Genomic DNA, 16,964 nt, shown 5'->3' with positions numbered 1-16,964 from the left:
TTGAACTGAGGGGAAGGAGAGGGGTTCTACAATTCATGGGCGTTATTCATTATGCACTTTCAAGAATTGGGATAACATCAAGCATTAGTGGAGGGGGGAGGGGGAAGAGACTGTATGTGTTAATTGGGTTAATGGTGACTATGGGTAATTCCGGATTCCTTTTCGTCATTTGTTTATGTTAACATGTGGGCTGCTGTTATTGATATGGGAATTGACATTATATTCGTTACTGATTATTGTTTATTGTTGGTGGGTGCAAATTTGGGAGAAAATGTGAAAAAGGAGAATAAAAATATTTTCTTAAAAAAGCAGAGAGGGGCAAGAGTCCCTGGAGTGCGTTCAGGAAATCCTTCGACAGGCATGTGTTTCCAGTCCAACAAGGAAGGAGGCACTGTTGGACCTGGTTCTGAGAAATGAGGTGGGCCGGGTAGATCATTTCGGGGACAGTGACCACTGGATGACAAGGTTTAGGCTGACCATGGAAAAAGACAAAGAACACTCCAGAATACAAATAATTAACTGAGGGGGGGGGAGCCAACTTCAATTTATTCTGTTCAGATCTGTTCTCATTCAAGTTAAAGGTTGGCAGGGGAAACGGTAGCTGGGCAACGGGCTTCCTTCAACGAGGACATAATTCAGGAAGAGTCATTTTGGACATTGGAAGGGACAGGGCGGGCAAACAAATCCAGAGCTCCCCGGGTGACAACAGAGATGAGAAAAGAAAAAGTGTGTTTATGGCAGATGTCAGGTAGAATATATAACGGAGAATCAGACAAAGAGACTGGCAGTTAAGATAAAAGGGAATCCCGAAGTCTCCTATAGGCATACAAGTAAAGGTTAGGTGGGATTACAGGAATAGAGCAGAGGCATGGGCCGAGGTAGGATGCCATGCAGACTCGATGGGCCGAAAGGCCTCCTTCTGCACTGTCGGGATTGTATCATAAAGAAATAGCAAAAATGGCAAAAGTAGTGGGTGAGGAGGGACCAAAAAGAGGATTTACACATGGTAGCAAGGGGCGTGGCTGAGGTATTAAATTAATACTTTGCACCTGGCTTTACCAAGGGAGAAGATGCTGTCCAGGCCATGGTGAAAGGGGAGGTAATTCAGACACTAGTTGGATTTGAAACTGAACAGGAGGCGAGATTGGACAGGCTGCCTGCACTTAGGAGTTGATAAGGTAACAGAACGGGGTGAAAAGCACCCTGGGATACTGGGGGGAGTGAAAGTGGAAAATTATGGCCAGTGCTCCGCAATTTCCAGTTTTCCTGAGGTTCAGGGCTGGTGCCAGAGGATTGCAAGCGTTACACCCTTGTTCAAAAAAGGCTAGAAAGAAAAGCCCAGAAACAATAGCTTGGGTGATGGGAAACCTCCAGAAACAACAATTCAGCACTTAGTTAATAGTCACCTGGACAAATGCAGGTTCATTGAGGAAAAGCTGCACGGATTTCTAAAAGAGAAAGTCATGTTTAACTAACTTGGAGTTTTTTTGAAGAGGTAACAGAGAGGGACTTCCATAAGGTTATTTGATCGAGCGCCCCACAACAGACTTGTGAGCAAAGTTCTGGAATAAAAGGGACAGTAGCAACATGGATAGGGAATTAGCTGGGTAACAGGAGACAGAGTGTAATGGTTAATGGACGTTTTCCAAGCTGGAGGAAGGTTTGTAGTTCCCCAACGGTCAGTGTTGGGAACCTTGCCTTTCCTAAAATATATTAATGACCACGAACTTGGTGTACAGCGGGCAATTTCAAAGTTTGCAGACGATACGAAACTTGGCAACTTTGTGACCCATGAGGTGGACAGTGTAGAACTTCAAAAGGGACTTAGACAAGTTGATGGAGTGGGCGGGCAGGTGGCGGATGACGGTCAATGCGGAGAAGTTTGAAGGAGATATAATAATCTTTATTATTGGTCACAAGTAGACTTACATTAACACTGAAATGAAGTTGCTGTGAAAAGCCCCTTGTCGCCACACTCCGGTGCCTGTTCAGGTACACAGAGAGAATTCAGAATGTCCAATTCACCTAACAGCATGTCTTTTGGGACTTGTGGGAGGAAACTGGAGCACCCGGAGGAAGCCGATGCAGACACAGGGAGAACGTGCAGACTCCAAGCCGGGAATCGACCCTGCTGGGACCCTGGCACTGTGAAGTTAACAGTGCTAACCACTGTGCTACCGTGCCGCCATGGAAACAGTGTAAAATAGAGGTACAATTCTAAAGGGGGTGCAGGAACAAGAGGGACTTGGGTGTACAGTATGCACGTACAGCAATAAATTAGGCAGGCAAACGGTACACTGGTGATTTCTGCAAGGGGAATGGAATACAAAAACAGCAAAGTTTTACTTCAGCTGTACAGGGCCCTTGGTGAGACTGGCGGTGTCGCGGTGACGATGGGCCGAATGGCCTCCTTCCGCACTGTAAATTCTATGATAATCTATGACATCTAGAATACGGTGTACAGTTTTGGTCTCATTTGAAAAGGGTTAGAATTGCATCAGAGAAGGTTTGCTTGATTCATTCCTGGCTGGACAGTTTGGGCTTATGCCCATTGGACCTTAGAAGAACAAAAGGGCATTATTGAAATAGGGGATTTGACAGGGTGTGTAGCAGAAGGATGTTTCCTCTTGTGAGAGAGAATAGAACTGGGGACATGATTTGCAAATAAAGGGGCCTTCCTTTTCAAATGGAGAGGGGTGTTAGTCTGTGGAATTCCCTTCCCCAGAGAGTAGAGAGGACTGGGTCAGTGAATATAGCCAGGAATCAGATGGACAGATTCCTGATTGACAACATAGCCCAGGGTTCATAGATTATCATAGAATTTACAGTGCAGAAGGAGGCCATTCGGCCCATCGAGTCTGCACCGGCTCTTGGAAAGAGCATGCTATCCAAGGTCAACACCTCCACCCTATCCCCATAACCCAGTAACCCCACCCAACACGAAGGGCAATTTTGGACACTAAGGGCAATTTATCATGGCCAATCCACCTAACCTGCACATCTTTGGACTGTGGGAGGAAACCGGAACACCCGGAGGAAACCCACGCACACACGGGGAGGATGTGCAGACTCAGCACAGACAGTGACCCAAGCCGGAATCGAACCTGGGACGCTGAAGCGGTGAAGCAATTGTGCTATCCACAATGCTACCGTGCTGCCCTAAATTATGGGGGGGGGGGTGGGCAAACATTAAAGTGAAGTCGAGACCACAACCGGATCAGCCATGATCATATTGAATGGTGGGGCAGGTTTGATGGGCTGAATGGTCTACTCAAGGGGGAAAACAAAGCTTTGATTTAACATTTGTCTGAAAGAGGGCACCTCCAGCAGTGCAGCACCCCCTCAGTATTGAACTGAGCCAGCTCAGGCCTGTGAAGCGAGTGGTGTTCCTGCTCCTGGTCCCTATTCAGCTCTGCACATGGTTTTCCTTTCGATGGGGTCTGAGGGTCACATGTAGGTCAGCCAGGGTATGCGTAACCCATTGATGACAATCCGGCAGCACTGGATGATCTCTAGTGCACGACAACAAACAGTGACTCTAACCCCCCACCTCCCCCTCCCCCCCAACACCCCCCCTCTCCACCCCCTACACCGCCAATCATTAAATATCAGCACACCCGACAACAGGGGAGGAGCTGGGGTCCGCTGAGCTACGTACAGCTGCAGCTCTAACAGTTTGACAGAAAACAGAATTCACTGCACCCTTAATTATTTTAATATAATGCCACCCCCCCCCCCCCCTCCCTCCCTCCACCACCACCCGCCAATATAAATGACAATGTCTGAATTGTTGGATGATCTTACCCAAGTGGTGGGTCTCCTCCCTCAGCTTCATGCTGGTGGCGAATGTTTCTGGTGACACCTTCTTTCGGGAATCCAGCCTGACCTGAAGATCCGCCAGACTCGCCACCAGCTTGTCCAGCGGGGAGCCCGGCGTCGCGTCCTGCGTCACGCGGAGCGAGTACAGGGTCGCAGCGAATCCCGAGCCGTAGGAGAACAGACCAATCCTCTGGCCAGCGAGCTGCTGGGCAGAGCGCCTGAGGGACGGGAAACTGGCGTCACTCACTGCCGAGAGTACTGGCGGGCGCAGAGCGGGTCAGGGAGCACAGGCATGGGGGAGAGGGGGGGAGGGGGGGGGGAAGAGGAGGGGGGAAGAGGAGGGGGGGAAGAGGAGGAGGGTGGAAGAGGAGGGGGGGGAAGAGGAGGGGGGGAAGAGGAGGGGGGGAAGAGGAGGGGGGGGGAAGAGGAGGGGGGGGAAGAGGAGGGGGGGAAGAGGAGGGGGGGGGAGAGGAGGGGGGGGAAGAGGAGGGGGGGGAGAAGAGGAGGGGGGGAAGAGGAGGGGGGGAAGAGGAGGGGGGGAAGAGGAGGGGGGGAAGAGGAGGGGGGGAAGAGGAGGGGGGGAAGAGGAGGGGGGGAAGAGGAGGGGGGGAAGAGGAGGGGGGGAAGAGGAGGGGGGGGAAGAGGAGGGGGGAGGAGGGGGAGGGGGGGAAGAGGAGGGGGGAGGAGGGGGAGGAGGAGGGGAGGAGGGGGAGGAGGGGGAGGAGGGGGGAGGAGGGGGGGGAGAGGAGTAGGCAGAGGAGGGGGGCAGAGGAGGGGGGGAGAGGAGGGGGGGAGAGGAGGGGAGAGGAGGAGGGGGAGGAGGAGGGGGGGAGAGGAGGGGGGAGAGGAGGGGGGAGAGAGGAGGGGGGGAGAGAGGACGGGGGGGAGAGGAGGGGGAGAAGAGGAGGGGGGGAAGAGGAGGGGGGGAAGAGGAGGGGGGAAGAGGAGAGGGGGGGAAGAGGAGGGGGGGGAAGAGGAGGGGGGGGAAGAATGGGGGGGAAGAGGGGGGGAAGAGGGGGGGAAGAGGAGGGGGGGGAAGAGGAGGGGGGGTAGGAGGGGGGGATAGGAGGGGGGGAGAGGGGAGAGGAGGGGAGAGGGGGGGGATAGGAGGGGGGGGATAGGAGGGGGGGGAAGAGGAGGGGGGGAAGAGGAGGGGGGGAAGAGGAGGGGGGGAAGAGGATGGGGGGGAAGAGGAGGGGGGGAAAGAGGAGGGGGGGAAAGAGGAGGGGGGGGAAAGAGGAGGGGGGGGAAAGAGGAGGGGGGGAAAGAGGAGGGGGGGGGAAGAGGAGGGGGGGGAGAGGAGGGGGGGGAAGAGGAGGGGGGGGAAGATGAGGGGGGGAAGAGGGGGGGTGGAAGAGGGGGGGGGTGGAAGAGGGGGGGGTGGAAGAGGGGGGGGTGTAAGGGGGGGGTTGGAAGAGGGGGGGTGGAAGAGGGGGGGGTGGAAGAGGGGGGGTGGAAGAGGGGGAGGGGGAGAGGAGGGGGGGGAGAGGAGGGGGGGGGGAAGAGGAGGAGGGGGGGGAAGAGGAGGAGGGGGGGAAGAGGAGGAGGGGGGGAAGAGGAGGAGGGGGGGAAGAGGGGGGGGGGAAGAGGGGGGGGGGAAGAGGAGGGGGGGAAGAGGAGGGGGGGGAAAGAGGAGGGGGGGGAAAGAGGAGGGGGGGAAAGAGGAGGGGGGGGAAAGAGGAGGGGGGGGAAGAGGAGGAGGGGGAAGAGGAGGAGGGGGGAAAGGAGGGGGGAAAGGAGGGGGGAGGAGGGGGGGGAGGAGGGGGAGGAGGAGGGGGGAGGAGGGGGGAGGGGGGGCAGAGGAGGGGGGGGGAAGAGGAGGGGGGAAGAGGAGGGGGAAGAGGAGGGGGGGAAGAGGAGGGGGGGGGAGAGGAGGGGGGGGGGAGAGGAGGGGGGGGGAGAGGAGGGGGAGGGAGAGGAGGGGGAGGGAGAGGAGGGGGGGAAGAGGAGGGGGGGAAGAGGAGGGGGGGGAAGAGGAGGGGGGAGAGGAGGGGGGGGAAGAGGAGGGGGGGGGAAGAGGAGGGGGGGGAAGAGGAGGAGGGTGGAAGAGGAGGGGGGGGAAGAGGAGGGGGGGAAGAGGAGGGGGGGGAAGAGGAGGGGGGGAAAGGAGGGGGGGGAAGAGGAGGGGGGGAAGAGGAGGGGGGGGGGAAGAGGAGGGGGGGAGAGAGGAGGGGGGGAAGAGGAGGGGGGGAAGAGGAGGGGGGGAAGAGGAGGGGGGAAGAGGAGGGGGGGAAGAGGAGGGGGGAAGAGGAGGGGGGGAAGAGGAGGGGGGGGAAGAGGAGGGGGGGGAAGAGGAGGGGGGAGGAGGGGGAGGGGGGGAAGAGGAGGGGGGAGGAGGGGGAGGAGGGGGGGAGGAGGGGAGGGAGGGGGAGGAGGGGGAGGAGGGGGAGGAGGGGAGGAGGGGGGAGGAGGGGGAGGAGGAGGGGGGGGGAGAGGAGTAGGCAGAGGAGGGGGGGCAGAGGTGGGGGGGAGAGGAGGGGGGAGAGGAGGGGAGAGGAGGAGGGGGTGGAGGAGGGGGGACAGGAGGGGGGAGAGGAGGGGGGAGAGGAGGGGGGAGAGAGGAGGGGGGAGAGAGGGGAGGGGGGAAGAGGAGGGGGGAAGAGGAGAGGGGGGGGGAAGAGGAGGGGGGGGAGTGGGGGGGGAGAGGTGGGGGGGGAAGAGGAGGGGGGGAAGAGGGGGGGGGCAGAGGGGGGGGGAAGAGGGGGGAAAGAGGAGGGGGGGAGAGGAGGGGGAAGAGGAGGGGGGGTAGGAGGGGGGGATAGGAGGGGGAGAGGGGAGGAGGAGGGGGGAGAGGGGGGGGAAGAGGAGGGGGGGGAAGAAGAGGGGGGGAAGAGGAGGGGGGAAAGAGGAGGGGGGGAAGAGGAGGGGGGGGAAGAGGAGGGGGGGGAAGAGGGGGGGGGGGGGAAGAGGGGGGGGTGGAAGTGGGGGGGGTGGAGAGGGGGGGGTGGAAGAGGGGGGGGTGGAAGAGGGGGGGGGTGGAAGAGGGGGGGGTGGAAGAGGGGGGGGTGGGAAGAGGGGGGGTGGAAGAGGGGGGGGTGGAGGGGGGGGGTGGAAGTGGGGGGGGTGGAAGAGGGGGGGGTGGAGAGGGGGGGGTGGAAGGGGGGGGGGTGGAAGAGGGGGGGGGGTGGAAGAGGGGGGGTGGAAGAGGAGGGGGGGGAAGAGGAGGGGGGGAAGAGGGGTAGGAGGGGGGGAGAGGAGGGGGGGAGAGAGGAGGGGGGGGGAGAGGAGGGGGGGAGAGGAGGGGGGAGAGGAGGGGGGGGAGAGGAGGGGGGGGGAGAGGAGGGGGGGGGGGGAGAGGAGGGGGGGGGAGAGGAGGGGGGGGAGAGGAGGGGGGGGAGAGGAGGGGGGGGGGGAGAGGAGGGGGGGGGGAGTGGAGGGGGGGGAGAGGAGGGGGGGGAGAGGAGGGGGGGAGAGGAGGGGGGGGAGGAGGGGGGGAAGAGGAGGGGGGAGAGGAGGGGGGAAGGGAGGGGGGAAGGGGAGGGGGAAGGGGAGGGGGAAGGGGAGGGGAAGGGGAGGGGGGAAGGGGAGGGGGGGAAGGGGAGGGGGGGAAGGGGAGGGGGGGAAGGGGAGGGGGGGAAGGGGAGGGGGGGGAAGGGGAGGGGGGGAAGGGGAGGGGGAGGGGAGGGGGAGGGGAGGGGAGGGGGGGAAGGGGAGGGGGGGGAAGGGGAGGGGGGGAAGAGGAGGGGGGAAGAGGAGGGGGGGGGGAAGAGGAGGGGGGGGAAGAGGAGGGGGGGGAAGAGGAGGAGAAGCGGGTCAGGGAGCTGAGGCATGGGTGAGAGGGGGGGTGGGGGGAGTGGGTCGGGGAGCATAGGCATGGGGGGGGGCGGGGAGTGGGTCAGGGAGCATAGGCATGGGGAGGGGGGAGCGGGTCAGGGAGCGGAGGCATGGGGAGGGGGGAGAGGAGGGTGGGGAGAGGAGGGGGGGAAGAGGAGGGGGGGGAAGAGGAGGGGGGGAAGAGGAGGGGGGGAAAGAGGAGGGGGGGGGGAAGAGGAGGGGGGGAAAGGAGGGGGGAAAGGAGGGGGGAAAGGAGGGGGGGAAAGGAGGGGGGGGGAAGAGGAGGGGGGGGGAAGAGGAGGGGGGGGGAAGAGGAGGGGGGGGAAGAGGAGGGGGGGGAAGAGGAGGGGGGGGAAGAGGAGGGGGGGGAAAGAGGAGGGGGGGGAAAGAGGAGGGGGGGGAAAGAGGAGGGGGGGGGGGAAAGAGGAGGGGGGGGAAGAGGAGGGGGGGAAGAGGAGGGGGGGAAGAGGGGGGGTGGAAGAGGGGGGGGTGGAAGACGGGGGGGGTGGAAGGGGGGGGTGGAAGGGGGGGGTGGAAGAGGGGGGGTGGAAGAGGGGGGGGGGTGGAAGAGGGGGGGTGGAAGAGGAGGGGGGGGAAGAGGAGGGGGGGAAGAGGGGGATAGGAGGGGGGGAGAGGAGGGGGGGGAGAGGAGGGGGGGGAGAGGAGGGGGGGGAGAGGAGGGGGGGGAGAGGAGGGGGGGGGAGAGGAGGGGGGGGAGAGGAGGGGGGGGAAGAGGAGGGGGGGAAGAGGAGGGGGGAAGAGGAGGGGGGGAAGAGGAGGGGGGGAAGAGGAGGGGGGGAAGAGGAGGGGGGGAAGAGGAGGGGGGGGAAGAGGAGGGGGGGGAAGAGGAGGGGGGGGAAGAGGGGCTAGGAGGGGGGGAGAGGAGGGGGGGAGAGGAGGGGGGGGAGAGGAGGGGGGGGAGAGGAGGGGGGGGAGAGGAGGGGGGGGAGAGGAGGGGGGGGAAGAGGAGGGGGGGGAAGAGGAGGGGGGGATGAGGAGGGGGGGGAAGAGGAGGGGGGGGAAGAGGAGGGGGGGAAGAGGAGGGGGGGAAGAGGAGGGGGGGGAAGAGGAGGGGGGAAGAGGAGGGGGGAAGAGGAGGGGGGGGAAGAGGGGGGGGGGAAGAGGGGGGGGGGTGGAAGGGGGGGGGGTGGAAGAGGGGGGGGGGGGGAAGAGGGGATAGGAGGGGGGGGAGAGGAGGGGGGGAGAGGAGGGGGGGAGAGAGGGGGGAGAGGGGAGGGGGGGAGAGGAGGGGGGGAGAGGAGGGGGGGAGAGGAGGGGGGGAGAGGAGGGGGGGGAGAGGAGGGGGGGAGAGGAGGGGGGGGAGAGGAGGGGGGGGGAGAGGAGGGGGGGGAGAGGAGGGGGGGGAGAGGAGGGGGGGGGAGAGGAGGGGGGGGAGAGGAGGGGGGGGAGAGGAGGGGGGGGAGAGGAGGGGGGGGGGGAGAGGAGGGGGGGAGAGGAGGGGGGGAAGAGGGGGGGGAGAGGAGGGGGGGAAGAGGAGGGGGGGGGAAGAGGAGGGGGGGAAGGGGAGGGGGGAAGGGGAGGGGGGGAAGGGGAGGGGGGAAGGGGAGGGGGGAAGGGGAGGGGGGAAGGGGAGGGGGGAAGGGGAGGGGGGGGGGAAGGGGAGGGGGGGAAGGGGAGGGGGGGGAAGGGGGAGGGGGGGGAAGGGGAGGGGTGGGGAGGGGGGGGAAGGGGAGGGGGGGGAAGGGGAGGGGAGGGGAGGGGGGGAAGGGGAGGGGGGGAAGGGGGAGGGGGGGGAAGGGGAGGGGGGGGAAGGGGAGGGGGGGGAAGGGGAGGGGGGGAAGGGGAGGGGGGGGAAGAGGAGGGGGGGAGAGGAGGGGGAAGAGGAGGGGGGGGAAGAGGAGGGAGAAGCGGGTACAGGGAGCTGAGGCATGGGTGAGAGGGGGGTGGGGGGAGTGGGGTCGGGGAGCATAGGCATGGGGGGGGGGGGGCGGGGGAGTGGGTCAGGGAGCATAGGCATGGGGAGGGGGGAGCGGGTCAGGGAGCGGAGGCATGGGGAGGGGGGGGGAGAGGAGGGTGGGGAGAGGAGGGGGGAAGAGGAGGGGGGGAAGAGGAGGAGGGGGGGAGAGGAGGGGGGGAGAGGAGGGGGGAGAGGAGGGGGGGGAGAGGAGGGGGGAGAGGAGGAGGGGGGAGAGGAGGGGGGGGGAGAGGAGGGGGGAGAGGAGGGGGAAGAGGAGGGGGGGGGAGAGGAGGGGGGGGAGAGGAGGGGGGGGGAGAGGAGGGGGGGGAGAGGGAGGGGGGGAGAGGAGGGGGGGGGAGAGGAGGGGGGGGAGAGGAGGGGGGGGGAGAGGAGGGGGGGGGGAGAGGAGGGGGAGAAGAGGAGGGGGGGGAGAGGAGGGGGGGGAAGAGGAGGGGGGGGGAAGAGGAGGGGAGAAGAGGAGGGGGGGAAGAGGAGGGGGGAAGAGGAGGGGGGGAAGAGGAGGGGGGGAAGAGGAGGGGAGGGGAGAGGAGGGGGGGGAAGAGGAGGGGGGGGAAGAGGAGGGGGGGGGAAGAGGAGGGGGGTTTAGAGGGGGGGGAAGAGGAGGAGGGGGAGGAGGAGGGGGAGGAGGAGGGGGGGAGAGGAGGGGGGGAGAGGAGGGGGGAAGAGGAGGGGGGAGAGGAGGGGGGAGAGGAGGGGGGAGAGGAGGGGGGAGAGGAGGGGGGAGAGGAGGGGGGAGAGGAGGGGGGAGAGGAGGGGGGAGAGCAGGGGGGAGAGCAGGGGGGAGAGCAGGGGGGGAGAGCAGGGGGGAGAGCAGGGGGGAGAGCAGGGGGGAGAGCAGGGGGGAGAGCAGGGGGGAGAGCAGGGGGGAGAGCAGGGGGGAGAGAGGAGGGGTGGAAGAGGAGGGGGGGAGAGGAGGGGGGGGAGAGGAGGGGGGGAGAGGAGGGGGGAGAAGAGGAGGGGGGGAAGAGGAGGGGGGGGAAGAGGAGGGGGGGAAGAGGAGGGGGGTTTAGGGGGGGGGGAAGAGGAGGAGGGGTGATAGGGGGGGGAAGAGGAGGGGGGAGGAGGAGGGGGGGAGAGGAGGGGGGGAGAGGAGGGGGGGAAGTGGAGGGGGGAAGAGGAGGGGGGAGAGGAGGGGGGAGAGCAGGGGGGAGAGCAGGGGGGAGAGAGGGGGGGAGAGCAGGGGGGAGAGCAGGGGGGAGAGCAGGGGGGAGAGCAGGGGGGAGAGCAGGGGGGAGAGCAGGGGGGAGAGCAGGGGGGAGAGCAGGGGGGAGAGCAGGGGGGAGAGCAGGGGGGAGAGCAGGGGGGAGAGCAGGGGGGAGAGCAGGGGGGAGAGCAGGGGGAGAGAGCAGGGGGGAGAGAGCAGGGGTGGAAGAGGAGGGGGGGAAGAGGAGGGGGGGAAGAGGAGGGGGGGAAGAGGAGGGGGGGAAGAGGAGGGGGGGAAGAGGAGGGGGGAAGAGGAGGGGGGAAGAGGAGGGGGGAAGAAGAGGGGGGAAGAGGAGGGGGGGAAGAGGAGGGGGGAAGAGGAGGGGGGAAGAGGAGGGGGGGGGGAAGAGGAGGGGGGGAGGAGGGGGGAAGAGGAGGGGGGGGGAAGAGGAGGGGGGGGAAGAGGGGGGGGGGGAAGAGGGGGGGGGAGAAGAGGAGGGGGGAGAAGAGGAGGGGGAGAAGAGGAGGGGGAGAAGAGGAGGGGGGGAAGAGGAGGGGGGGAAGAGGAGGGGGGGAAGAGGAGGGGGGGAAGAGGAGGGGGGGAAGAGGAGGGGGGGAAGAGGAGGGGGGGAAGAGGAGGGGGGGGAAGAGGAGGGGGGGAAGAGGAGGGCGGAAGAGGAGGGGGGAAGAGGAGGGGGGAAGAGGAGGGGGGAAGAGGAGGGGGGAAGAGGAAGGGGGGGGGAAGAGGAGGGGGGGGGAAGAGGAAGGGGGGAGAAGAGGAGGGGGGGGGGAAGAGGAGGGGGGGGAAGAGGAGAGGGGGGAAGAGGAGAGGGGGGAAGAGGAGGGGGGGTTTAGAGGGGGAAGAGGAGGAGGGGGGATAGGGGGGGAGTAGGAGGGGGGGGGTAGGAGGGGGGGGATAGGGAGGGGGGGGAGAGGGGGGGAGGAGGGCGGGAGGGGGGGAGAGGGGGGGGAAGAGGAGGGGGGAAGAGGAGGGGGGGAGAGGAGGGGGGAGAGGAGGGGGAAGAGGAGGGGGGGAAGAGGAGGGGGGGGGAAGAGGAGGGGGGGGAAGAGGAGGGGGGGAAGAGGAGGGGGGGGAAGAGGAGGGGGGGGGAAGAGGAGGGGGGGGGAAGAGGAGGGGGGGAAGAGGAGGGGGGGGGAAGAGGAGGGGGGGGAAGAGGAGGGGGGGAAGAGGAGGGGGGGAAGAGGAGGGGGGGAAGAGGAGGGGGGGAAGAGGAGGGGGGGGGAAGAGGAGGGGGGAAGGAGGAGGGGGGGGAAGGAGGAGGGGGGGGAAGAGGAGGGGGGGGAAGAGGAGGGGGGAAGAGGAGGGGGGGGAAGAGGAGGGGGGGAAGAGGAGGGGGGGAAGAGGAGGGGGGGGGGAAGAGGAGGGGGGGAAGAGGGGATAGGAGGGGGGGAGAGGAGGGGGGGAGAGGAGGGGGGGAGAGGAGGGGGGGAGAGGAGGGGGGGGAGAGGAGGGGGGGAGAGGAGGGGGGGGGAGAGGAGGGGGGGGAAGAGGAGGGGGGGAAGAGGAGGGGGGGGAAGAGGAGGGGGGGAAGAGGAGGGGGGGAAGAGGAGGGGGGGAAGAGGAGGGGGGGGAAAGAGGAGGGGGGGGAAAGAGGAGGGGGGGAAGAGGAGGGGGGAAGAGGGGATAGGAGGGGGGGAGAGGAGGGGGGGGAGAGGAGGGGGGGAGAGGAGGGGGGGAGAGGAGGGGGGGGAGGGGAGGGGGGGGAGAGGAGGGGGGGGAGAGGAGGGGGGGGAAGAGGAGGGGGGGAGAGGAGGGGGGGAAGAGGAGGGGGGGAAGAGGAGGGGGGGAAGAGGAGGGGGGGAAAGAGGAGGGGGGGAAGAGGAGGGGGGGAAGAGGAGGGGGGGGAAGAGGGGGGGGGGAAGAGAGGGGGGTGGAAGAGGGGGGGGTGGAAGAGGGGGGGGTGGAAGAGGGGGGGGGGAAGAGGGGATAGGAGGGGGGGAGAGGAGGGGGGGAGAGGAGGGGGGGAGAGGAGGGGGGAGAGGAGGAGGGGAGAGGAGGGGGGGAGAGGAGGGGGGGAGAGGAGGGGGGGGAGAGGAGGGGGGGGAGAGGAGGGGGGGGGAGGGAGGGGGGGAGAGGAGGGGGGGGAGAGGAGGGGGGGGGAGAGGAGGGGGGGGAGAGGAGGGGGGGGGAGAGGAGGGGGGGGAGAGGAGGGGGGGAGAGGAGGGGGGGAAGAGGGGGGGGAGAGGAGGGGGGGAAGAGGAGGGGGGGAGAGGAGGGGGGGGAAGGGGAGGGGGAAGGGGAGGGGGGAAGGGGAGGGGGGAAGGGGAGGGGGGAAGGGGAGGGGGGAAGGGGAGGGGGGAAGGGGAGGGGGGAAGGGGAGGGGGGAAGGGGGAGGGGGGGGGAAGGGGAGGGGGGGAGGAGGGGGGAAGAGGAGGGGGGGGAAGAGGAGGGGGGGGAAGAGGGGGGGGGGAAGAGGGGGGGGAGAGAGGAGGGGGAGAAGAGGAGGGGGAGAAGAGGAGGGGGAGAAGAGGAGGGGGGGAAGAGGAGGGGGGGAAGAGGAGGGGGGGAGAGGAGGGGGGGAAGAGGAGGGGGGGAAGAGGAGGGGGGGAAGAGGAGGGGGGGAAGAGGAGGGGGGGAAGAGGAGGGCGGAAGAGGAGGGGGGAAGAGGAGGGGGGGAAGAGGAGGGGGGAAGAGGAGGGGGGAAGAGGAAGGGGGGGGGAAGAGGAAGGGGGGGGAAGAGGAAGGGGGGAGAAGAGGAGGGGGGGGGAAGAGGAGGGGGGGAAGAGGAGAGGGGGGAAGAGGAGAGGGGGGGAAGAGGAGGGGGGGTTTAGAGGGGGGAAGAGGAGGAGGGGGGATAGGGGGGGAGTAGGAGGGGGGGGGTAGGAGGGGGGGGGATAGGAGGGGGGGAGAGGGGGGAGGAGGGCGGGAGGGGGGGAGAGGGGGGGGAAGAGGAGGGGGGAAGAGGAGGGGGGGGAGAGGAGGGGGGGGAGAGGAGGGGGAAGAGGAGGGGGGGAAGAGGAGGGGGGGGAAGAGGAGGGGGGGGAAGAGGAGGGGGGGAAGAGGAGGGGGGGGAAGAGGAGGGGGGGGGAAGAGGAGGGGGGGGGGAAGAGGAGGGGGGGAAGAGGAGGGGGGGGGGAAGAGGAGGGGGGGGAAGAGGAGGGGGGGAGTGGAGGGGGGGGGAAGAGGAGGGGGGGGAGAGGAGGGGGGGAAGAGGAGGGGGGGAAGAGGAGGGGGGGAAGAGGAGGGGGGGGGGGTAGAGGAGGGGGGAAGGAGGAGGGGGAAGGAGGAGGGGGGGGAAGGAGGAGGGGGGGGAAGAGGAGGGGGGGGAAGAGGAGGGGGGGAAGAGGAGGGGGGGGAAGAGGAGGGGGGGAAGAGGAGGGGGGGAAGAGGAGGGGGGGAAGAGGAGGGGGGGGGAAGAGGAGGGGGGGAAGAGGGGATAGGAGGGGGGGAGAGGAGGGGGGGAGAGGAGGGGGGGAGAGGAGGGGGGGGAGAGGAGGGGGGGGAGAGGAGGGGGGGAGAGGAGGGGGGGGGAGAGGAGGGGGGGGGGAGAGGGGGGGGGGAAGAGGAGGGGGGGAAGAGGAGGGGGGGAAGAGGAGGGGGGGAAGAGGAGGGGGGGAAGAGGAGGGGGGGGAAGAGGAGGGGGGGAAAAGAGGAGGGGGGGGAAGAGGAGGGGGGGAAGAGGAGGGGGGGAAGAGGGGATAGGAGGGGGAGAGGAGGGGGGGAGAGGAGGGGGGGAGAGGAGGGGGGAGAGGGGGGAGAGGAGGGGGGGGAGAGGAGGGGGGGAGAGGAGGGGGGGGAGAGGAGGGGGGGAGAGGGAGGGGGGGGAGAGGAGGGGGGGGGAGAGGAGGGGGGGGAGAGGAGAGGGGGGGAGAGGAGGGGGGGGGGAGAGGAGGGGGAGAAGAGGAGGGGGGGAGAGGAGGGGGGGGAAGAGGAGGGGGGGGGAAGAGGAGGGGAGAAGAGGAGGGGGGGAAGAGGAGGGGGGAAGAGGAGGGGGGGAAGAGGAGGGGGGGAAGAGGAGGGGGGGAAGAGGAGGGGAGGGGAAGAGGAGGGGGGGGAAGAGGAGGGGGGGGGAAGAGGAGGGGGGGGGAAGAGGAGGGGGGTTTAGAGGGGGGGGAAGAGGAGGAGGGGGAGGAGGAGGGGGGAGGAGGAGGGGGGGGAGAGGAGGGGGGGAGAGGAGGGGGGGAAGAGGAGGGGGGAGAGGAGGGGGGAGAGGAGGGGGGAGAGGAGGGGGGAGAGGAGGGGGGAGAGGAGGGGGGAGAGGAGGGGGGAGAGCAGGGGGGGGAGAGCAGGGGGGAGAGCAGGGGGAGAGCAGGGGGGAGAGCAGGGGGGAGAGCAGGGGGGAGAGAGGGGGGAGAGCAGGGGGAGAGCAGGGGGAGAGCAGGGGGAGAGCAGGGGGGAGAGAGGAGGGGTGGAAGAGGAGGGGGGGAGAGGAGGGGGGGAGAGGAGGGGGGGAAGAGGAGGGGGAGAAGAGGAGGGGGGGGGAAGAGGAGGGGGGGGGAAGAGGAGGGGGGGAAGAGGAGGGGGGTTTAGGGGGGGGGGAGAGGAGGAGGGGTGATAGGGGGGGGAAGAGAGGGGGGAGGAGGAGGGGGGGAGAGGAGGGGGGGAGAGGAGGGGGGAAGAGGAGGGGGGAAGAGGAGGGGGGAGAGGAGGGGGAGAAGGGGGAGAGCAGGGGGGAGAGGAGGGGGGAGAGCAGGGGAGGAGGGGGAGAGCAGGGGGGAGAGCAGGGGGGAGAGCAGGGGGGGAGAGCAGGGGGGGAGAGGGGGGAGAGCAGGGGGGAGAGCAGGGGGGAGAGCAGAGAGCAGGGGGGGGAAGAGGCAGGGGGGGAAGAGGAGGGGGGAAGAGGAGGGGGGGAAGAGGAGGGGGGGAAGAGGAGGGGGGGAGAGGAGGGGGGGAAGAGGAGGGGGGGAAGAGGAGGGGGGAAGAGGAGGGGGGAAGAGAGGGGGGAAGAGGAGGGGGGAAGAGGAGGGGGGAAGAGGAGGGGGGAAGAGGAGGGGGGGGAAGAGGAGGGGGGGAAGAGAGGGGGGGGGAGAGGGGGGGGAAGAGGAGGGGGGAGAAGAGGAGGGGGAGAAGAGGAGGGGGAGAAGAGGAGGGGGGGAAGAGGAGGGGGGGAAGAGGAGGGGGGGGAAGAGGAGGGGGGAAGAGGAGGGGGGGAAGAGGAGGGGGGGAAGAGGAGGGGGGGGAAGAGGAGGGGGGGGAAGAGGAGGGGGGGAAGAGGGGCGGAAGAGGAGGGGGGAAGAGGAGGGGGGAAGAGGAGGGGGAAGAGGAGGGGGGGAAGAGGAGGGGGGGGAAGAGGAAGGGGGGGGGAAGAGGAAGGGGGGAGAAGAGGAGGGGGGGGAAGAGGAGGGGGGGGGGAAGAGGAGAGGGGGGGAAGAGGAGAGGGGGGAAGAGGAGGGGGGGTTTAGAGGGGGGAAGAGGAGGAGGGGGGGATAGGGGGGGAGTAGGAGGGGGGGGGGGAGGAGGGGGGGGATAGGAGGGGGGGAGAGGGGGGGAGGAGGGCGGGAGGGGGGGAGAGGGGGGGGGAAGAGGAGGGGGGAAGAGGAGGGGGGGAGAGGAGGGGGGGAGAGGAGGGGGAAGAGGAGGGGGGGAAGAGGAGGGGGGGGGAAGAGAGGGGGGGGAAGAGGAGGGGGGGAAGAGGAGGGGGGGGAAGAGGAGGGGGGGGGGAAGAGGAGGGGGGGGGAAGAGGAGGGGGGGAAGAGGAGGGGGGGGAAGAGGAGGGGGGGAAGAGGAGGGGGGGGAAGAGGAGGGGGGGAAGAGGAGGGGGGGAAGAGGAGGGGGGGAAGAGGGAGGGGGGGGAAGAGGAGGGGGGGGGGAAGAGGAGGGGGGAAGGAGGAGGGGGGAAGGAGGAGGGGGGGGGAAGAGGAGGGGGGGGGAAGAGGAGGGGGGGAAGAGGAGGGGGGGGGAAGAGGAGGGGGGGGAAGAGGAGGGGGGGAAGAGGAGGGGGGGGAAGAGGAGGGGGGGAAGAGGGGATAGGAGGGGGGGAGAGGAGGGGGGGAGAGGAGGGGGGGAGAGGAGGGGGGAGAGGAGGGGGGGGAGAGGAGGGGGGGAGAGGAGGGGGGGGGAGAGGAGGGGGGGGAAGAGGAGGGGGGGAAGAGGAGGGGGGGAAGAGGAGGGGGGGAAGAGGAGGGGGGGAAGAGGAGGGGGGGAAGAGGAGGGGGGGAAAGAGGAGGGGGGGGAAAGAGGAGGGGGGGAAGAGGAGGGGGGGAAGAGGGGATAGGAGGGGGGGAGAGGAGGGGGGGAGAGGAGAGGGGGGGAGAGGAGGGGGGGAGAGGAGGGGGGGGAGAGGAGGGGGGGAGAGGAGGGGGGGGAAGAGGAGGGGGGGGAAGAGGA

The 16,964-nt window shown here is 67.6% G+C and overlaps 1 protein-coding gene across 1 annotated transcript in view; it reads right to left on the bottom strand.

Moving 5' to 3' along the window:
* The window catches only part of hmgcs1 (3-hydroxy-3-methylglutaryl-CoA synthase 1 (soluble)), a 44,971-nt gene that overhangs the window by 11,527 nt on the left and 16,480 nt on the right, over positions 1-16,964 (bottom strand). The window contains exon 3 of the mRNA XM_072517544.1: positions 3,805-4,077. Coding sequence (XP_072373645.1) covers positions 3,805-4,077 — 273 coding nt within the window. The remainder of the gene's footprint in view (positions 1-3,804; positions 4,078-16,964) is intronic.

The sequence above is a fragment of the Scyliorhinus torazame genome, chromosome 9, assembly GCF_047496885.1.
Source record: "Scyliorhinus torazame isolate Kashiwa2021f chromosome 9, sScyTor2.1, whole genome shotgun sequence".
Lineage (NCBI taxonomy): Eukaryota > Metazoa > Chordata > Chondrichthyes > Carcharhiniformes > Scyliorhinidae > Scyliorhinus > Scyliorhinus torazame.
This window is presented reverse-complemented; position numbering and strand designations above follow the sequence as displayed.